Source organism: Anguilla anguilla, chromosome 6 (genome assembly GCF_013347855.1).
Source record: "Anguilla anguilla isolate fAngAng1 chromosome 6, fAngAng1.pri, whole genome shotgun sequence".
In the NCBI taxonomy this organism is placed as follows: Eukaryota; Metazoa; Chordata; class Actinopteri; order Anguilliformes; family Anguillidae; genus Anguilla; species Anguilla anguilla.
Window position 1 is genome coordinate 31,322,944 of NC_049206.1, and position 23,447 is coordinate 31,346,390.

General features: G+C 39.9%; 1 protein-coding gene across 7 annotated transcripts in view; it reads right to left on the reverse strand.

The window, feature by feature from the left end:
• The window catches only part of gpatch2 (G patch domain containing 2), a 93,135-nt gene extending 74,871 nt beyond the window's left edge, over window positions 1-18,264 (reverse strand). For 4 of the 7 annotated variants that reach the window (XM_035422290.1, XM_035422289.1, XM_035422293.1 and 1 more), the window contains exons 1-4: window positions 18,095-18,263; window positions 15,255-15,956; window positions 1,434-1,498; window positions 10-192 (exon numbers count right to left, since the gene is read on the reverse strand). In XM_035422290.1, coding sequence (XP_035278181.1) covers window positions 10-192; window positions 1,434-1,498; window positions 15,255-15,956; window positions 18,095-18,144 — 1,000 coding nt within the window. In that variant the 5' untranslated portion in view covers window positions 18,145-18,263. Of the gene's footprint in view, window positions 1-9; window positions 193-1,433; window positions 1,499-15,254; window positions 15,957-17,738; window positions 18,057-18,094 lie in introns of those variants that run through there. The other 3 variants (XM_035422287.1, XM_035422294.1, XM_035422288.1) reach the window with 2 other exon arrangements.
• Between the last annotated feature and the right edge of the window lie 5,183 nt (window positions 18,265-23,447).

Below are 23,447 nucleotides of genomic sequence, written 5' to 3' on the forward strand. Positions count from 1 at the left end.
AATACTGACCTCCCTGTGCTTTCTGGGACATGATGGGGAAGGATCCAGTGAGAATGCTGTTGAAAACAGGGTCAGACAGCTCCCTCTCTAGGTCAGAAGAGTCCTCTTTCTCCCACCAGGGTATCACCCCCGCAATGCCGCAGGCTCCACCCGGCTCACCATCATAGAACCAGTCACTTTGTTCATCATCACCTGAGATCAAGGGAAAAATCTTTGGTCTTTCATGGAATATGATCGTTTCTAGTATTAAATTAACATTTTTAACTGTTCCAGTGCAGTCCAGTCCTCAATAATTCTGCTTTATTGATGAGAGAGCCGCAGTACAAAAGAATAGCCTATATTAAAGCACAGGGGAAAAAGGAGCACACTCACTCTTTTGTGCTGCTTTTTATCAAAAAAACATTGAATGCAATAAAAAATATATCTCAAGTTGAAATATGAAATTAACTGTTCCTGCAACTAATTTAAGACTGGAAAAATGTGGAACCTTTTATCCTCGTCTCATAAAATGTAGACACTATCGGCTTTGATACAAGATTCGAAATAGGGGGCTATGATATGGTTACGTACGGTATGTATGGTTGTGTCTTTTTGTACCTGCGTGTTCTCTTTCTATTGCAGAGGAGAGAAGAGTAATTAAGATTACTCCGCCCTTAAAAATACTGAGTTCAACATACTGCTGATTTTCCTTTCTATTTTCCATCTGCTGCACACCACAAGCCGCACTACCTACCTCCCTTTGTATTTATGATTTTTTTTGTATTTGCCAATTATGTTTTTGTATTTTAACATGTATAGTCTTCAGTGAGGAGGCGTTTATTTTTTTTGTGCAACTTTTTAAACTAGCCTTGACCGGAGTAGGAATGCCATGGAAAACTCACCCCCTTTTGCTTCACTTGTGGGGTTACAGAAGATCTTTTATTTGGGTAGATGTGTTTCCGTAGGGCCTTGCTGACGCTGAACTGACTGGTCACCCCTGTCTCTTGTTTGGTTTTGGCCATTTGTATGCTTTTTTATGATGATCGTTGGTATTTTGTTTAATAAATGTACATGTTGGCAGCTAAACTTTGTTGTGTACAGATTTTCTAACAGCACCAGTCAAATTAAAGCCAATGCTGTTGCTGCCTAACATTTTTTTGGAATATGTAATAGAATAAGCAGCTGACTCAAGAGGTGTTGGAAGAAGCTAAATAAAGTGAAATAAACTAAAGCAAACACATTTATGTTTAAAATACATGAAAGATGTACACTACAGATATTGACAGATAAATTTTGAATTATTTTACATCATATACCCCAATTATTTATTCAAGGTACCTTTCCCAACCTGGATCAAACATAAGAAACAATTTATTTAAATAGGCTAAATGTTTAATTCTGACATTGCATCAATACTTATTTTTCATTAAGTGAGGGAAAAAAATATGTTTTACCTTGTCTCCCCTCATCATTGGTGTACAAGCCTCCGTCACTGCTGTTACTCACACTGCTAGTTTCACTGGAATAGTACACAAATAGTGAAAGACGTAAAGGATCAAAAAGACAGTTCATCTCAAAATTGTAAAATCATTAAGCACAGGTCACAATAGTGTAGGATTCTGTGTTTTTCATGCAGAACAAAATGTGGACTGCATTGTGAAAATGCAAGTAGGCTGTATTCATCATGATATTCAATTCTGTTTTGAGTTGAGAAATGTCTACTGATTTGTGAGACCTGTGCAGATTGTAATGTAATCTGAATGTACAGCTGGGAAACAAGTGAACTGACATGGTTGTTATTAATGTATCCCGTTAGAACAGTTTTCACTGTACAAAACATTTCAGATGCAAGGGGGAGTCTGTAATCTTTTGCAGGTAACACCCATAATATAACCCTTTTCCACAAAGGAACTTTTTCCAGAACTCAGGAACGATTTTGTTGTTCACCTCCAGGAACATGGGCCAATTTTGGTGCGTAGGGCATGGTTCCTATTCCACTGTTTAGCCCGTGCTGGAGAGGTTGTACTTTTTTTATGGCCCGTGATTATCGGGGTCAAGCTTGCAGTACTGAACATCGCTGACTGGTGAAACACAATATTTGCAAGAATTGCCAAGCAAAGCAAGTGCCGTTTTTAAATATCAAAAACAATAAGTAGCCGACAGCAAGCGAGTGCAAACAAAGGTGTCACACGCTGGTGTGACACCGCCAGGAGGGAGATGCACCATTGTTTGCCACGTAGAGAGAGAGAGTGTGTACCCACACCAACACAAAATAAAATAAATCAAACACCTTCCCCCTTCCCCCTCACAGTTCCCAGGAAAAACAATTAACTCCTTCACACAGATGCCAAATCGGGCCAATCCTTACACATTTAAGCCGCGTTTCCACCAAAAGTACCCGGAACTTTTAGTCCCAGGAACTACTTTTCAAGGAACTAAAAGGTTCCTTCAGCCCATTGTTGTCTGCGTTTCCACCGCGGTCTAAAGTCCCGCGAAGATTAGGCAAATTAGCCCACTGACGTATGAAAAAGCACCGTTGTCGTCGGTCCATCTGTCTTATGATTTCTTCTGTAACCCCATACTACCACCGAAGTAGCCTACATTATTTTCTAATAACCGGGACAGCCCGGAGGGGTTTATTCCACTTATATACAACGGATTACCAACAATGACTATATATGGTTACTTTTGTATTTATTGATTTTTATCGATTTAATCACCTGAAATTCTTCCGCTGCCGTTTGGGCATAGTTTACCGTTGTCAAGCAAAACTGTCGTTGGTAGTTGAACTTGGACCGTTGTTATGCAACAAATAGGATATAACAGGCCAATAGTCAGATTGTAACTGTTTTGTATATCCTCTCAAACACATTCATTATGTTTTTATGCGAACATTCACTTTCATGTCTTGACATTCGAGGCGACAGAATGCATTCACATTCCACAAATAACTGGCAACAACAGCAGAAAACATGCACACGTTGTAAACAATTTGCTGTTGAATTGATTACTTTCTCATCGTCAATTCCATAAAGGCTAATCGCAAAATGACAAGAATAGAACGAAAACTCGGACTTGCGTTAAAATTTTAATTAGCAGTGGTACAGCCACCGTTTGCTTTCGTTACTGCTAGCCGAGCAACGAAGTGTGCCCTTCAGATGCGAACCATGCACCATAAATTAGTCCATAGTCTTCCTGGTCTTTTTGTGGAATTGAAGAATGGCAGAGTAAAATTACGGCAGTCTGAAAAAGCAAAAGGGACGATTACTAGAATTAACCTGTTATTTTACCCTGACAAAAAGTGCGGAAGGTGATTTCCAGTTTGCTTTTACTGTATCACCAATGTAAATTACGCAGAACTACCGCATACCTCACATAACTGTATCAAACGTTTTGAGTCAATTACAACGGGCTAACAAAAGAAAATCCGGAAGAAAATATTCAGCAACCGAATTAAACCGTTAATGTTTTGGTACGTAATATGCTGTCCCAGCACGAATGCTTAGCATTTTATAAAACGAATACTAAAGCAAGAAAAGAATAGAGGAGCACACGTTATAATTCCAAGACGTTGGCAGGCTATAACCAAAAGTAGGCTACTGCGCCGCATAACATACAAGTTTGATTTCAAGTTATTATGAAAATAAATCGGTTTGCGGCTGCAAATTTTCTGCGCTTGCGCCCCACCCCAAAGGTTCCGGTACTTTTGGAAAGTACTACCCCCCGAGCAGGAACTTTTTTGGGGGTAAAATAAAGCCCCTGGAACTTAATTTAGACCCTAGTTCCTACGGTCGAAACGCACTGAGTTCCTCAAAAGGTTCCTAGTTCCGGGGTAAAGTTCCTGCGGTGGAAACGTGGCTTTAGAGGATACCCTATTTAAAGCTTTATAACTCCAGGCGTCAGCATCACAGAGACTTGGAAAGTGGCTTAATTGAAACAAGACATTTTTACCATTTACAATACTAACGAAGATTAGTTTATATTCATAAAGACATAAAGTGCCACAAATGCAATTATCTTGGCAAAAAAGCAAAAATGAATGACTGAAAACTGTTATTTTTATCTCCGCCAAGCGAGAGCCTGGAGAGAATTTTGCGTTTGGTCGCGTGTGTGTGTGTTTGTTTGTGTATCTGTCCACAGCTAGTCTCGCATATTACTGGGCCAATCAGTAATACTTGTTGCGCATGCTCACAGCAGGCCAAGGACCTGAATTCTCAAATATTTAGCAAATTGGTCAACAACAAGTATTTTATTTGAATTCATTTCCATCATTGTCCATTGAAATACATTGACCGCTAACTCCTCACTACTCCTAACTGGCCGGTAGGGGCCACAAGTGATCAACAACTGCTTCCATTTGGAATGAAAGACCAGCGATGTAAAATGTCTATTTCAACGTTAAAATGCCAACAAAATACTCCGCCAACTAACGGGGTATGTTAATGTTTGAATCTGTGGCAATTATTTTGCTGCCATTTTCACGTTGAAATTTATATTTTATATCGCGGGTCTTTTGGAATTGTTCCTGTCCAGATTTCAAACGAAAGTGCCAAACTATAACGTCAATGTTAGGTCTGTCTAACACATCGAGGCTGATATGAATGAAATTAGCGAACATGTCACCACCTTTAGCGTTACTTCACTGAATCGGCGTTTTTGGGATTTTCAGTGGCACATGGTAAAAACTTGTAATATTGTATTTGTCTGGTTGCATTGATTGTGTAGCCTCTATTGTTGCATCAGCAAAGCTAACACGCCCGGCGGAGATCTGCAGTCTATTGAGTGCACTCTTTTAGTTTAGTTTGCAATGATATACTGAGAGATCCCATTTCTATAACAGGTTAAACTATACATGTCCTGGATCAAAAATTCCTTGACCAAAATTGCGTAACATCTAAGGAATGATATGCAGAACTACTAAAGAACAATGAAGCAAAAAGTAAGCAGTGTACCCAGTGTCTCCAAATTTATACAAAATGTGTAAATTATGCGTTGCTGTAATCATGTATTTCACCACAAATCAACTGTTTTGCCCTAAGAAACTCACTTTTGCATTTCAAGTGGAAAATACAAGCTTTCCATTAGTACAGGGGTCTAAAATATCTTGCATAGGGATGGGATGACATTAAAACAATATTCCACCATCCACCAAAACATTTTTTAGATGTTCCATGAAACATAAACACGACTGAGCTAACAACGAACGCTTATGCCACAGTGTGAAATATCCTGATTATAACCTATTTAAAGTCACTTGATTTAAAAAATAACATATATAACCGAAATATTTTAGAGCAGTCTTTTAGAGTTACATCCCAGGTTAAGAACCTTGCTTGTCTTGACAGTGACTTGAACTCGGAGACCCACATTAGGGATACTACCAAAACTGCTTTTTATCATCTAAGTAATGTTGCAAAGCCAAGACAATTTCTCTGTTAGGGAGACACTGAGAAATTCATTCATGCTTTTATTTCCAGTCGTCACTATTACTGTAATGCACTATTCTCTGGACTACCCAAAAATATCATTAGCCAGATTCAATTAATACAAAATGCTGCTGCTAGGGTGCTAACCAAAAAAAGAGTGCACATATTACCCCATTTTAAAAACATTACACTGGTTACCAGTTGCTTTTAGAATTAATTTTAACTCCTTGAACCCAGATGATGCCAATTGCCATAATAAAACACTCCCTTTAATCTCCGTTGAATACCTCTCATTTCAGAATGTAGGATTGTTTTCTTTTTTCCCCACAGCGCACAGGAACTGGTGCCGTGGGCTATGCGTGGCAAGTTGTGGTCACTCACTCACTCACGGACAACCTTTGAGGGAGGTTTGGTGGGGCGCATGCGCAGGTGGTGCTTCGTTTAGTAGGATGCATGTGCAGGTGGGACGGCATGACAATATTAAGCACAGCTTTATCGCCTAACGTTACTTTAGCTAACCCTAACATGTTTGCATTTCGCCTACTTTAGCTAATCTAGTTAGTGCGTACGGATCGCCTACTTTAGTTAACCTAGTTAGTGCTTACGGATGCTATCCTGCACGCATGAGTAGGAGCTAAGGACACACAGCTACAACCACTGATACAGATGTATGGACACACGGAGGACAACAAATAACATTACAGAGGTGAGGACGTGCCATAGCTAGCTAGCTATATAGTACAGAGGGCAAAACAGAGCTTTAAAATGTCGCCAGCAGTGTATGTGTGTGAGCTCGACAACACATTTCTCATATAAAAGGTAGTTTGTACCCTTTTTTTAGTTCATTATAGTGGTGGTACAAGTGACAAGAAGTGCACAGTTTCCGCCAGTGTATTGCAAGCCCAGCAGGACCTAAATTGACCCGCCGCCGGGCCTAAGAATTGGGGGATTTTATTTTTTTTAATGTATTTTTAAGATGTTTTTTAAACTACAGTTACAGTGGGCGACTCGGCTGGAAAGCTCACCAGCAACATCTGTTGGTTAAAACATGAACGCAGTAGGAAAACAGCAGGTCTGAGATCAGTGTTCGTACCCTCATTGTGCGTAGAGTGACGTTAAAAACTTGACGCTTCCAACTATCACAAGCTAACGTTACCTAGCAAGCAACCATTTCTTATTTAGTAGGCTAACTAACCTGGTTACAGCTAACATTACCTAGCAAGCCACCATTTCTTATTTAGTAGGCTAACTAACCTGGTTACAAACTGCGTTATCACTTCATCTCGTCTGTAAGTACATTTATATTAACTTAAGCAGTGTGTAGGTAACATTAAACTAGTAGCATGAACGTAACGTTCGATACATTGTAACATTACATGACTTATTAATCGGCATCAGAATAACGACTTCACTTGTTTATTAATAACTTTAGCTTGATGACATTGATCTGCACGACAACGTGGACATTTAGCTAACTTAGCTAGCTAGCCAAACAGTCAGTAACACATAAGCTTATGTCCTCTCCTTCATGAGCACTGATCTGAAAACAGACTGGATAGTTTAATGCAACATGGTAGCGATACTACTTTGCTTGCTTTCTCCTACCCAGTCTTTTTTTGACTCCAGTGCTCATGAAGGAGAGGACACAATTATAAGGAAATGGAATGCACCAAGTGCCGATTTTTCCCTAGGCCTTAAACTAAGTAAGGTGACCAGATTTCTGAAATGAAAACCAGGGACATTTCCAGTTCGGCGGTCAATATATCATTAAAATATCTAATGTTATTATCTATGAAATAAAAAGGGGGACAATTCCTGTTTCATGTATTTTGACCAAGGTAACTATGGTCTTGAAAAGATGTTTGTGGTGATGTTGTGGATTCACTTGACACTTCTGGCCGAGTTTTCCACAGCAGTTTTCTCTAAAACTAGCGCAAGCAAGTAGTTAGTAGAAGAAGAAGAGTGATATGAAGCTGCTATAGCGAGCAGCCCCCTCTGTTGGCTAAAACAAGCACAACGCGATTGAGACCTCAACCGGTAGGCTCTGCTGCCCTGTCTTTCTTGCCACGTACATTATTATTTCACTTTGCTGTCTGTTTTTAATGCAGTTAAAAACAGGGACATTTCACGGGATATTATTTATTTTGTTGTTGTTGAAATGTGCCCAGCATTCCAAGGCTGTAAGAATCTGTAGCCAATCAGGACTTTTTTTCCAAGTTTTTTGTAGAACTTCTATATTATTTATTTTAATTTAATTTCTTTTGTTGTTGTTGAAAAAACAGCATTCCAAGACTGTACATTGTTGTCGGATTCTTTGTAAGACTCTGCTCCGCTGTTAATAGTTGTTGATTTTAAAAAAATGTGTGTTGAATAAATGACTTATTTGTAACAACATTCACATTACGTAGTCATATTTTCAAATCTCCAGTCAGCTTTTAGCACTGACTTAATGTAGGGCCCAATCGAACCTGTTATAGCTTTTTTAAATTCTCAATTCCGCGATTCCGTTATCACAGAAACTATAGGGGCCTACCTTAATGCTGCCATCAGTCCGGCGCGACCCGCACCGGGCCCCCGTCAAAAAAGACACTTGCCACCGGGCCCACCAACTTTTCTGGGGGAAAACCTGAAGTGGTACTGTGCTGTTAGCCTTTACTGATCGACATACAAGGTTCATGTAAAGTAGCTAGCACAATCTGACAGCACTAACCTATAAAAATGTACTGTGAATGGTACTTGCTCAACCGAACGGTAAATGTGAAAAACAAGCAGTGTACCCAGTGTCTCCAAATCTACCCAAAATGTCTAAATTATGCATTGCTGTAAATCATAACAAATTCATGTATTTCACTACAAATGAACAGTTTTTACTCAAGAAACTCACTGTTGCATAATTCTCAAGTGGTAATTACAAGCTTTCTGTCAGTACAGTGGTCTAAAATAGCTAGCGGTCCAGAAACATATCCAAAATCTCTCCAAAAAGGAATATAATGCTTTCCATTATTCCATTCTAAAGCATATAAATGAGCCCCTTATGAAGGTTTAAGATGAAACATTGATATCAGATTTAAACCTAATGCAAAAAATATTGTCACACAATGCTGTACAGTACCTAAATGTGTAACAGTTAATTCTTTTATTTCTACACTCTGTACTCTCGTATGTTTTCTTGTATGCGGATGAGACGATATGAAAACAATTTCCAACCGTCCACCACGTTTTGGCAATGTTCCAACACTCTTGTCATTACTGTTGCATGCAACACAAAAACTATTACACTACTAACTAACGTGAAATATCCACATTTTATAATACCACTAACCTATTTAAAGACACTCAATTAAAAAAAATAACGTATATAACCAAAATATTTTGAGCACTAATACTTACATAGCAATGATTACATTTTATCGATAGAGACAGAGACAGTAAATCAACGACAGTTCTATCCACTTCTGTTTTGCTCCAGAAAACGATGTCAGATAGGTCTATCAGCAAACATATGACTTAGCTATGCCCAGAAGTCCTCAATAATAATAGTATTTTCCAAGAAATTATGAAAAATCATTGACAACGTTTCGTTAGGTGCAGCGTCTTTTACTGCTACCCCAGAGTGAATGCGATGATAAGAAAATTTTCGATTACGCTGACCGATAAAACGCTATTCCAAAAGCAAAATAAGACATGTTATACATCGTTAGAAAGCTCATACTCTCACCTACTGAATAAATGAATTCAAGCCAGATTGTACTACAAAGGGCAACAACAGCGTATACAGCATGTGTGGTATTACACGCAGCTATTTTGGAAGGAACCCAGGTGTCACAAATGAGTGTATATTTCACAAACGGATTATCCAAGATAATATATTACCACTCAGTCTCAAAAAGGGATATCTCTACACGTAAAACCAACAGTAAGGTTGTATATTTATTCAATATTTAGTCCCAGATATTGACTGTAGAATGACAATTTTTGAAAAAAAAATGTTTATTTCGTTATTCAGTGAGCAGCTGTATTGGCATATCTTAGGGCTATTGTCAGGTTTATCTTGTTGCTATGACGGAATACAAATTTTGAGCGGTGAAAGAATATTTTTATGAATGCCCAGATAGACACTATTGTCCATTATATCATGGGTGGGGGGTGCAGTTGCAGATGAGACTGCAGGGAGGGTGTGCTTGTTAAATGAATAACCAGCGCGACAATGGTGGCTCTTAGAAACTCAGTCTTCAGCATAGTTGTCGTGTTATCGTCTACTAATGAAACTAGAACAAAGAGTTTCCGTTTTCAACTCATAGTTTGGCTGCAGGAGCAATAAATGTCTGAGTTGAGCAATCTAGGCATGTCGGTGTGCCGACCACGAGGGGGATTGCGCAAAGTGGTTAATAAATACTGTTGCGATAGCCAAAAGGTGTGAAACACACAAAGTGAGTCCAAGCTACTAGAATCTTACAGTACCACGTTTTCTAGCCAGCGCTACTAATAAATAATTCTTAATCATCTGATATCTAAAGTGAAAGTAATCAAGTTCTAGAACGGTTATCTTTTAAAATTCACGACGAAGGTCGGGAGACAACGTATGTACAATTATCTTGTTCTGCTAAATAATTATCCAACTATATCAAATTTGCCTAAATATTTTACCAAAGTTATTGAAACCTGCCCCCCAATGGGAAAGGCGGTCATGATAGGTTTGAAGGGTGTATCCTTCACAATAACAACTCAAACCTCATTCAATCAGCCAGGTATTTTAGGTTAATGACAAAAGAGGCCTGGCCTCTTCTTTTGCTTTGTTTTATTTTTTTTTTCGTCTCCACTGAATAAGCCTGGACTGCTGTGCCGTTGGACTTCTGATTGTTCGCACCACTTTGGAATTTAGCGCATTCTGCCTCAGCTGGTTCTCGGAGATCCCTTTCTCATCCCTCTTTCCTCTTTTCCTCTCCACACTGACTCGTAAGTGACATTATAATTCCACGTTTAACCTGCTATTAGCTATGTATGCATGTCTCCGCACAAGGTCATTAGCCAGACAGTTGGCGGACTGTAATCTAACTGTGTGGTTAAAGACTTTTGTGTTATGAGTCGGGTGTAACTGGAGTCATCTGTAAGTTATAATACCATTTCATTCTTGTGTTGTCTGTCATGTCTTAACCATATGTGCTCAGATTTGTATGAGTTCATAGACTTTCTGTTTAGCGGTAACCACCAGCTTTGTTGAGATAGCCTATCACACATATAAACAATAATACGAATAGATTCACGTCTGGTTCGTCACTCTGTATTCTTATATTTACAGCATTGCATTGTGATACTGTGCAAGTATCTTTATCTAATATTACACCCAAACTGGTTCATTTTCTGTATTATTTCTTATTAAAGCTTATATTTTTGTATATGCTTGATTGTGTTCCCCCTCTCATGCTGATGGAATGATCCACGAACAAAGTCAAATAGTGACATCTGAATTCAAAAGTGTGGAGGGGGAATTCCTTCTAAATAATTTTAAGTGTTGAGGTTGATAAAGGGTGATTCTCCAATTATTCTGGGTTCAGTATTCAGAGTGCTGGGTCACTAACAGGATAACTGACATAGACCCCTAAATAGTGACTTTTGAACACTGAACTGCAATTAAATTGGAAAAATCCAATAAATGTATTTTAATTTAATAACTCAACAAAGTATTTATCAACCAAATGACAATATGTTGCTAGAAACATCAGGATGATTTTGTACATTTTATAATGGTTTTTCGTGTTTGATTTTTAGAGCGGACGGAGTTACTAAATTATATTTTAGTGTTTTAACACTGTAAAATTAACCAAAAAGTTTACCTTATTCAATAAAATAAACAGGCTTAATTGAATTATTTTAACATTTGTACACATTCATTATAATTAGATAAAATGTATTGTTTGGGAACACAGAAATTCGCATCGGCCCATCACTGACCCACAAATACTTTGAAAATTGGATTTCTTGTACAAAACCTGCCATCTGGCAACCCTGTTCTGTTTCTCAATAGAGGTAAGATAAATTTGTCATATTTTCTACTTGCAGGCATCATGCACTAGCAGCTGCAAAGCCAATGTTTGGTCCTACAAATGGAGGCTAAAACAACATGGGCAAATGACAAAAACCCATGAATAGTAATCTCCAATAGCTAATGCTAGTAGTACCTAGCTACCATAGCTACCTGACTTTGCCTTACATTAACTCACACACTGACTTTCTCAAAATTACACATGGATGTATACACATGGATGTACACAGTTCAACACGATCGGTGACTGGAAGGTTTATTTTTATTCTGGCCTATCTGTATTCCAGTTTTATGATATCAGAAATGTCAGCAGAGTCCATATGCAAGCTGCACTGGAATGCTGCTGCTATATCTTTCCCAAAATGTTAGCGTTTGGAAACAATACAAAGTGTGTGAAGCAGATATTAAAGGTCTGTTGTTTTCTCATTTTCGTAATATTTTTCATCAATCCTATCGGTCCTGATAGTATTTTACGTAAGTTTTGGCTTTTTTTTCCTCTATGCCAGTACATTACATTACAGGTATTTAGCAGACACTCTTATCCAGAGCAACTCATACAACTTTTTTTTTTGTTTTAACACGGCATTTACATTGCTTCCATTTATACAACTGGATATATACTGAAGCAATGCAGATTAAATACTTTCCTTAAGGGTACGACAGTGTCCTACCTGGGAATATAACCTGTGACCTTTAGGTTACAAGACCAGCTCTTTACCCATTATAATACAGTGAACACTACACTTAGGCTATATATAGTGTATAATAAATAATAATCAGAACTTGCAGAATTAACTGTAAGCTACACTGTGCTATTTGCACACAATTTAAATTCAGCTCTTCGTCCGTGTATTCTAGGGCTTTCTCCTACAGGGCCCCACTACTGTGGAACCAGCTTCCAAAATTTATAAAGGAGTCAGACACAGTCTCAATATTTAAATCTAGATTAAAAACGCACCTCTATGCTCAGGCTTACAATCAGTTGTAGTCTGGAGACAGGGTGCGAGAAGCCTGTAGTCATAGAGCTTTGTAGCTGGCAATCCTTTCCTTACTGTCACCTGTCAATCAGCTGTGACCCGACTTTACATGGGCTGGCTCTTGATAGGCGGGTATGGTTGTCTACCCCTCATGACTGCATGGGCTCTCCATCCCTGTCCTAGTAGATATGCAGCCATATTCTACTCCTGGCGGGGTCCCCCCAATACATACCACTGGCACTTTACTCACTGTCTGCTATATTGCAAATTCCCTAATTGCCGTTTCCACCCTCTTCCCCACGCTGCCGACGGGGCTCTTGCCCCAACCCTCGGGAGTGCTTCGAGAGTCGTCTGGTCTCCCCCACCTCTGCCGTCCAGCCCCTCCTTCGTCATTGCCTCCACCCTGCCCACATCTGCCGCAACCTGCTGTTCCCCATCACCGTCACCCGGCCCCACCCATCATCTGAGCCACATCACATATCATATCTTGTGCATAAACTGGCTGACATGCTGGTCACCAGTCGGCACCCTGAGTCGACCAGAGGAGGATGGGTTTCCCCCTTGAGCCTGGTTCCTTCCAAGGTTTCTCCCCATCTGCCACAGGGATTTTTTTCTTGCCACTGTTGCTTTAGGCTTGCTCCTGTGGGGGTTTAGGCTAGGGTTGTCTGTAAAGCGTATTGTGACAACTGTTGTAAAATACGCTATATAAATAAAATTTGATTGATTGATATTCCGGTTCAAATAAATATACTCGGCCATCAAACTGAAGAGGCTCAAAAGCATTCTCGTAATAGTCGATGAATAATTATCAGGGATGGTGATTTTAAATTATTTCACAAATCGAGGGCTCGCATAATGTACTTGATTCCAAATCGATTCCTAGCATGGGGAAGAATATATTTTTAGAATATATCTTGGCAGGGGGACACCACTGGTTTTATTGATAAATGCATGAACACATAATGCACATCTGTACCAAAGTTTCTCCATCATAATAGTCTTAATGCTTAGCTTATTGTGTCAATAAAAACTGGCAGATATGATACAAAGAATTTTATTTTCAACACACAAATGTTGCACACGCACATACCGATACAGTGTGGCTTAGCTGAATACTCAATTCTGATGTGTATTATTTCCCCATACACGCCAGACTTTAGAGTAGCGGCTGCAAAAGTTCAATCACCATTCTTAATTAATGCTCAACGGTCTGACTCGATATATAAAAGGGAAATTTGTAAGAGCAAGCAAGCCAACAGATACAGTATCCACACTTGCAACTGTGTCAGCTTGATATCCATGAATGACTGTATAGAGGACAACTAGTCTAGTCACAGCTTGATTATGTTTATAGTTTAGCCTCTGTTGTAAATATAATTCAGTAGTTGGCTTGCTAGCCAGCCGTGATAAAAAAAAAAAAAAAATAATGCAGTGAAGCCATTTTGACTGAAAACCACATATTTTAACATTAGGAAAACCAGTTGAGATACTCTACTAGAAACAGATGTGTTCACTGCTAAGTAATAGCCTATAGGGTAAGGGATATTTGCTACAATAGTTAAGTATGTTAACGTTTCTTTTGCACTGGAATCACAAAACGCATGTTTTTGTTGCAATTGACGGTAATAGTAAATTCACCTCAGTTTCCCTCAGTACAGGGTATTAAACTCACCTGCTCTGACATTATTCTGCTTATACAATGGCTCATCAACTAAAAGCATAGGCCTAATTGTAATCAAAACGTTTCCAAATATATATTTTCTTTATTCTGTTCACATTAGACAAATAAATGTCCTCTATCTTAATGTATCTTTTCTTTTTTTACATAGGCTACTGTGTGATAAATTAATAAATGGAGCAAAGTCCCGACACAGTTGTAAATACATAGCCTTTATGAAAAAATAAAAGATTGGGTAGGCACATATCTGACGAGTAGTCAATCAATCTAACTCTCATACCCACCCCTAATAATTAGCTAGTGCAACATGTTCAGGTTTTGGATTTTCAACAGCCTATCTTATAAAAGTAATCCACAATAAAGGTAAAACATATTGACCCTACTTGCACCTTTTGAGCTTGCTAGAGAAATCGACTCTTCCGCAGCGACTAGATTCCATCCATCGTTGCACTGAAACGTCTCCTAAGATAAAGTGCTGGCACAGATTATGGTGTGAAGCAGTCAAAACGCACTCTTCTGTAAGCAGTTGAGAAGCGATTCAGCCACATTGAATCAGAGCCCCTTCACTGTGTGGCTTCGACAACAACATAATAACTATTATTAACAGCATTAATGTTATGATAATAAATGCATTGGTAACCTATAGAGCAAATAAACAATCTTATGTTTTCTTTGTTACCTGTTGTATTACAACAAAAACAAAATTCGGCTTTTTTTTTTTTTTTTTGTAAATCAGTAACTGGATTCGGCCATAAAAATTCATGATCGGTGCACCCTTAGTTCAACAACATTTATGTTCACTAAGTAGCTAAGAAAGCTATTTTAGATTTTTAATAATTAGCTTTGTGTATTAGCAGGCTGTTAGCCCACCATAAATCCATGCAAATGTAACTCCTCAAATCAGTGAAAACTTTGCTTTAACACGCTGTTGGGACTAGTTGGTAAAACAAAAACCTGTTTTTTTCAGAGGTGTCTGTACCAGTGCAACAGCTGCAGAACACTGTGCACCAACATGGGAGATGCAACAGTGAAATGAAAGCACAAACTAGCTATTACAGTGTAGACACTGGCCAGTGAGGAAGACCAACTCAATTCCTCAACACACAAAAGGTGGGTCAAAAGAAAAGTTTAAAAAAACAAAAACAAACCACCTGTCACTCATCTCCTCGTCTGATCCTTTGTGCTCCTCGTTGTCCATTTTGTCTTTACCCGATTGACCCATTTCCTCTGTCTCCACAACAACTCCTTCATCAGTGGCCTCTGGGCCTTGCCTGCTGATGGCCAGTTTCCTTTTTTTCACCCTACTCTTCCCAGTTTCAGGTCCATTGCTCTCTGGGCTCAGTGCTACATCCCTGGTGCTACTGTGCGGCTTGGAGAGTGGCAGGGTAAACATGTTGGTGACCTCCAGTGGTGGGTCCACCGCCATGCGCTTCACCTTCCTCCGCCGCCGAAGGCTGCGGGTGCCCAACCCCTCCCCCCCAGGGGCATCCTCATGCCACAGGGGCCTCTTGCCCCGTCCTACCTCCGGGGCGAAGGGGGGGCGGCGCTTCGGCCCCTGCAGCTGCTCATCTGAGTCACTGTTGTCCTTTGCATGGGTAGTGCGGTAACCCTTGTGTTCCTCCAGGCTGGAGTCAGATCCCTCACTCTGAAGGTGGCATGGCTCCCAAGGGGGGTGGGGGTTGTCCGAGCGCCGCTTTCTGCCACGCCTCTTGCGGGCCTGGCGCTTCAACAGGCATCCCACAGTCAGGGCATGGTCGCCCCCGTCACCACAGCCGCCCCGTGCCTGCTCCGAGCTCTCCTCCAGCGCAGATACCAGGTCGTGAACCAGCTCATCCATCGTCCGGCGAAAGTGCCTGTTCAGAAGAGAAAGCAACCACTCTCAGAGACAGAAAATATGACATGAAGTAGAACCTCTGCGATATGAACACATCAACAATGTGGGTCCTTCACAACTGAAAATCCCAGAGCTTTGAATAAACTTGAATCCTTTCAAGATTGGCTTTACACATTACAGTGGCTTTAAAAAAATAAAATAAAAAACTGCTGCCATTTTGTTCAAAGCAATGGTAATCAGGATCTCATTTATAGTCATTACTTCTTGAGTATTCTGAATGATATAGGCTATTTCATACCAGAAAAAATATCCCTTTCATGTTCTCTTAGGGGGAGTCTGCAATGTAGTAGACAGATGGCAGTGTGAGATTAGTGCCACAGGTCACTGAAAAAAGCAAGGACCCACACAAACTTAAAGAAACTTGAAATAACAAACCAGAAACAGGTGAAATGCCTATTTTGTTTTGGCAAATGTTTGGCTTTATTCACACTCACCTGTATATCAAATATTGAATTTTCCACACTCAATTCTTTGGAAATATTGTTAACACATGGATACATTTATGATAGTATTTTGAGTTTTTTTTTTCCATTATAAATGTTATTTTGCTTTTCTATATGCTGCCCTTTGTTTCATACCCATTTGGTTGTCCAGACAAATTTGCAAGATTTGCATCTCCACAGTTCTGCTGCTATCTATCTACATAATCAATATCCATTTTCTTTTAATTTATTTGAAGGGGAAGATAAAAGTTAACACATTTTTCCTTTACAACCGGGGAGCAGTATTAGTTGCTTTCGTATGAACATTTCTGTTCGGCAGAAGACCCCCCCCCACACACACACACAGACCCATTCATCCTTCCCATTTTTTACATTCACCTTCTCACTGCATGCTGTAATAATAATAATCATCATCACAATAGTAATAATCATCATCATTTTATGTGTTGTTTTTTATTTTAATTCTGCTTTAATTCCACTTTGGAACATAATATACATAATGTAACTATCTTGAAAGATGCTAATGATTGGCGCATTAACAGACTGAGATATGATTACCATTGCTATTTCCCTTCAATCTTGTTAACCATCACTTTTGCTATAATTTCTCATTTACATCCATAAAACCCTTGAAGTTTCTTGTTGATCATATTATGCATTCAAAAACCGTAACTACTCAAGCAAATTTACTTTGTGCATGCTTAACACACTCATCATATTAACGTCGATTAATCTTCAAAAAGGCTAGCTACGTATTGATATTTACTAGAACACTTAAAAGTATTTGCTCATTGTATATATCGTCACTATATAGCCTAGTGCTGGCAAAGAACTAATTCAACAAGTGTCAGCCAACGTGAGTGCGTTAAATTGTTTATAAGTTATTTCCTAGACACTGAATGTATTCACATAAGAATTAAGCAAAGGCTAGATTATAGCTTCTGTTCATGTGTGTTATCGGAGTTAATGTAAGTCATTTTATGGAAATCAGTCTGCTCGTCAACAAGCTAATGTTCTTAGAGGCCATGTAAAAGTATACATACGTGTGAGCATCACCGTCAATTAAGCATTCTTTCTGGACCTTGAATAATGCTAGCTCGTTTCGTCATCTGATAAACAATCTGCCGTTCAGCCAGCCTGATCTCTCAGTTCGATCAAAGTACGTTTGGTAAATAGTTAATATTACGACCAAGACGACATAGGTGCTACGCATATCATATCAACCTACTAGCTAATACATATCGGCCTATATTGGTAGTAGCCGGCTAGTTACCCGAGGTGGCCGCGGCAAAGCTTACCTTAATACTCAGACATTAATTCGCTAGCATTCTGGGGTATTTAGCTAGCCTAGTTGAATAAATAAAAAGTTGATGTTGATGCTTCGCGAGAAACACGGTCTTTATCGTTTGGCTAACTTAGTTAACTAGGTGCAAGCTCAGTTATCCGTTGTCGAGTCGAAATGATATTTCAAGAAACAAACCAACTTCAGCAACTATTGGCGAGGCTAACTAGCATTCGAACCTAACAGCACAGGAACGAGTGTTCCTAAAAACACCGGCAAAAGAGAAACTTGTGTTGTGCTACAAAACTAACGTTTGCATACCTAACCGACGGATTCAATTTAATCCACACACCTACCAAACTGTTAACTTACCAGCTGGTTCCCGCTTTACCGAAGCTCTTTATATTGGCGGCACGGAACATTAAAACCTCCCAAAGCCTGGTAACTTTCAACTGAAAACTACGGGGAAACACATAAAGGAACCACCATTATGGTTTCAAGTATACAAGAAACAAACAGTACAAAACAGGATCTTCTTCTTCTTCTTCGGTGTTGTTTACCGGCAGCTTACATCCTTGAAAGTTGCATTACTGCCATCTCTCGGAGTAAGTTAACTCCTACATCTTATTGACTGTCACACTTTCATTAACAGCCCCGTTCCCCGAAACATCTCCTCCCCTGCCCACTAGCACCACACTCCAGTACATTCCTCAATCCTGCTCCTGTTATCCCCAATCTTCCCATCTCCTCCATCATATCCTTCCTTTCCGACCTATATTTATTGCAGTTAATGATAACGTGTTTTACAGTCTCTGGTACCTGACAGATTTCACAAAGACCGGTTGGATGTTTACCTATAACATGACGTGTGCTGTGTAAATTGCTGTGTCCTATTCTTAATCTTGATATTACAACCTCTTCTCTTCTGTTTCCTCCCTTCTTTCTTACACTGCCTACTCTATTTTGTATCAGATGTGAATGTCTCCCCCTTCTCTCCTGATCCCAGTGCTGCGGCCATTCTTTATTGATATTTCCCCACACAATGCCCTTTCCCTGATTTTGATAACTTGATATTGATTTCAACACTTCTCTTTTTGACTGCTTCTTTTGCCAACGTATCTTCTCTCTCGTTTCCCGGGATATCTGAATGTGCTGGGACCCACATGAATGTAACATTTTTCCCTTGCCTAACCACTCTTGAATTGGCAAACAAGATTTCATACAGCAGATCCTGGTGATTTCTGGCTGTACCTGTCTTAATACTTGCAATGGCCGACACAGAATCACTACATATTACTATTTTGCTAAACCTACCCCGTTCAGCCCATTCTAATGCCATCAATATGGCAAACAATTCAACAGCATACACACTTAAACAATCCGATGTTCTCTTGCTAATTCCCACTTGGTAACTAGGCACAGCAACTGCAGCCCCTGTCGCATCTGTCTGCGGATCCTTTGATCCATCTGTAAAAATCTGAACACTGCCTTTATACTTACAGTCCCTATAGTTACAGTATTCACTAACTAAGTCAGCATTCTTATTACTGTGCTTAATCTTAAGTAATTCCAGATCTACCCCCACACTTTCTAACTCCCAGACAGGTTTAACAGGCCACACCACAGTTTCGCCAAACTCTTCATCGTAGACTCCCATATCTCTTGCCACTTGATCTCCTGCCCATCCAAAACTTGATATTTCCATCCTCCCCTTCTCCCAGCTTGTCTGCAGTACCCTTTTTGTTGGATGACTATCTCCATGCCCCCTTAGATTAACCCAGTAGTTAGCCACCAGCTGTTTCCGACACAACCACAGTGGCATTTCACCTGCTTCCGCTTGGAGTGCACACACTGGGGAAGTTTTAACTGCTCCTAAACACACTCGTAAAGCCCGAGCACAAGACAGGATGTACCTTAGCCGAGGCAATAAGCAAGTAGGAATGTACCACAATATACTATGGCTCAACCATGCAAAACAGCCCCATAACAGCTTTCTTGTTGTATTTATCAATTAAGTAATATTACAAAATGAGCGCATTTTTCGCTTTTTAATTTTTAAGATATCTATCCCTTTCAAAAACATTTCAAAGTATGTTCCCATCGAATCCGGGTCCCGTATGTTCCCGTTACCATGGGAACTGTTGTAAACTGACTGTGGGACAGACCATTGAGATAATAAAATCTATCTTTATACGGTCTATGAGTCAAATCATGGACGCAGGCATGTTAGTTTGACTCATAAAATGTATAAAATATGGACAAAGCAGGGGACCAGGGATTGTCATTCTCGGTGAATCTCATAAACTCCAGTGGTTACTCAAGGTATTGCATGAATTATTTCTACAAATAACTCTTAACAGTATAATGTTAATAGATATATTACTACATGGAATAAACTAGTCACGTGCATCCCTTTTCTTTCACTTTAATGATATCATTAACTGTGTGGCGCGTACGTAGAAAATCACGTCAAAGTAGTGATTTATAAAATTTCAACATGAATCGATTTGACCGTGGAAACTGTTGTGGCTCTACGTCAGGTCTTCATTTTACGTATGCACGCAAGTTCATTTTGTAAATGAGCCCCCTGCAGTTTCTATAGCCTAATGCACAAATGAATAAAGCACTTTCTAGTGGATGTAATTTGCCACAACTCGGCATTTATTAATTATAATAATAGGGAAATGGTTGTTTATAGGAAATCCTGTTTATTTCTTAACACACTGTGTACATACATCTGCTGATGCATCTGGACACATCTTCAGCGATGTTCCTGGAATCATTGAGTGTTTCGGGTCTTTCAACATCATACACCATCCTCCAGGTGACCCAGCTGGGGCTGATCAGACCCCAGCTTGTGTCCAGATGGCTAGCTACTTATGACTCCATGGCTCTCCTCTTTTGAGCCACAGCCATCTTGAAGCCCTCTCTGCCGCATCGGTGGTACTGCAGATGGCTCTCCTCTTCCTCTCTCCCTCAATGTCCAAATTGCTGAAGGCTCTGGCTAAAGAACGGGCTGCAAATCCCCTGCATCCAACCTCCACTGGGAGACACCTTGTTCTCCACCCAGCCTGCTGAAATTTGCTGACCAGTCCCGCGTACTTGGAGAGATTCCTTTCAAAGGCCTCTTCCAAGCGATCTTCCCATGGGACTGTCAGCTCCAACAGCACAGCTTGCTTGGTGGACTCAGACACAAGAACAATGTCTGGTCGCAGGGTGGTTGCTGCGATATGGTTGGGGAACTTCAGCTGCCGTTCAAGGTCCACCAACAGTTGCCAGTCCCGTGCAGAGGTCAGGATGCCTGCAGATGTTCTTCTGGTGGGTTTTGGCTGCTCCGCAGCTCTGACAAAGGCAATGGTCTGCTTGCAGGTTCAGGACTGCTGTAGCCTAAAACAACATAAATTACTTACTCTGTTTAGTTTGTTTAACTTCTTTCATCATCCAATTTTATCAAAATCTTCAGAACAGAAAGGAAACATAGCGTGCCATACGACGCTGAAGTTGGCTCCCGATTCGCAGCTCCCGATTCGAAATTTCCGGTCCACCTTAAATCGGTTGCGTTATATGATTGGACGGTTTCCCAGTCTTCCTTACGTATTTGCAAAGGTTATAATTTGCTTCTAAAAGAGAGATACGGACCAAGAAAGAAATTGAACAAAGGTGGTAATGAGAATTTAAAATATATATATTTTTAATTATGTTACATTCACTTCACGTCTTTTAAGACTGTACTACGGACATATCAGTGTCACGCATTTTGTTTTCTCCTCAAAATCTAATAGTCTCACCATTGCATCAGGTGTGTATGAGAAAACAGGAAATAATGCACATCTGAAACGTTGTGGATGAAAAATCACTGCACCATATTCAAATAAAACTCCAAACTGTCTATATAAACAAATATATGAATAAAATCCTATAGAAAAATTGACATATTAGGCCATTTCTCATCAAAATTTTGACATTTAATTACGACAGACGGGCTCCTGAAGTGGTCTACATCCTACCCCATTTCTGTGAAATTTTACTATTGCATTTTTTAATAATCCCACCTCAAACTTTCCATGTAATCCAATAGATGCCAATTGAAAAATACGAAAGTTTTTCGTATTTTCTCTCCAAATGTAAAAGTTCACAAAATTCTGACACTTGTTCGTGGCAGAAGGGGCCTGGTCTAATTTGTCAAATTTAGGTTCGAACTTAAAAAAAAAAAAGATTTTCGCATAGTTTTTGAATATTTTTTGACAGCACTATAGCTTAGCTAACGTGAGTTTCTCTGTGGCCCGCCAGCCCAGAATGCAACGTGAGGCTTGACTCGGAGCGGGTGTAATCCTGTTGCAGCCAATCACAGCCCATAGGTGCTTTAAAAAGACGTAATCAATTGGTTCAGATCATACAGTCTATGGTTCAGATGTCTCAAAGTAGCTCAGAGATATGTACCTTAGTTTTATTTATCATATCACACACATGCCCGCCTGATTTGCAGGCAGCCTTTTGCAGGCCATATAAAAATTCAAAAGGGCCCTATCCAGCCCGTGGGCCGCTAGTTGAATAGGCCTGGTCTATGGAATAGTCACACGGCAGCTATTCGGCTATTTTACACCCGGCCCCCTCACGCCAAGCCCCCCGGCTCCCCACAAACGTAAATACTGTGTTGCGTGCATGGTTGCACGTCACTTCATGACGTAGATCGATAGCAACCAAGCGGCCAAAACCAGACTTCGTTTTTGAAGCTCATTTCCTGGTGTTGTAGTTCCTGGTTGCTCACTAGCGCCACTACGGATGGCTCCAGTATAGGTGTTTTCATATCCGGTTTCCATGTAAGTCTACGGTACAAATGTGATCAAAATACAAAGTCAATAATTTTTTCTCACAAGAACAAATAGTCATAATAGGTGTATTTTATTCGTCTTATGACTGTCCATGGGTCGATTTCATGATTTATTGCGTCATTTGGGCACAGTGCCAATATTTGTTCTGGACCAATGAGGTACAGCTTGCGTCACTTCCGGATTACTGCAGAGGACTAAGCTACAATAGGGGCTACAGTCTATGGTCACTGGGGTGGGCGGTGGCGCCTCTTGGCCCTGACATTACGGCTCCGGCCACGGTCCACCTGTGTGAAGTCAGAAAATGCAGGCATCCCATTTCGTAGTGATTTCATTATGGTGTGTGCTATTTACAGCTGCACTAGACAACCATAAAATAATCCGCCTCTTAAATTTTTCGGTAGCCGAGTCATTTTTACTATTTCCTTTAGCCTACTTAACCAAATAATTAGTTGGCAGAAAGCGTAATCAGCTTGCTATATTTGGTAGTCCAGTAGCCTATGCTAAAACAGTTCGCAACTTCGGCTACCAAGCCATTTGACTAGCTAGCTAACCTTAACCGGCAAACATTCAATCTGTCAGATGTGTTTGACGACTTGTCAGTCGTGTACATTCCGTAAATGTCTACCTGGGCCATGCTTCATGCATGTGACAAAGCTAATATAATCCCGATTTTGGGATAAACACAGCAAAATTTTCAGTTTCACGAAGCAAATTAAGAGTCTTAAGGTTTATTTGCTGGACAACTTACAACACACGATGAAATCACACACACAGAATTTAACGAAATTAACCATCTTTGTAAGACTGGCATTTAGAAAGGAACATGTTTTTAGCATTTAAGAGACCAACAAGAGCATTTAAGACAGTGGTTCTCAGAATCGGTCCTGGGAGCT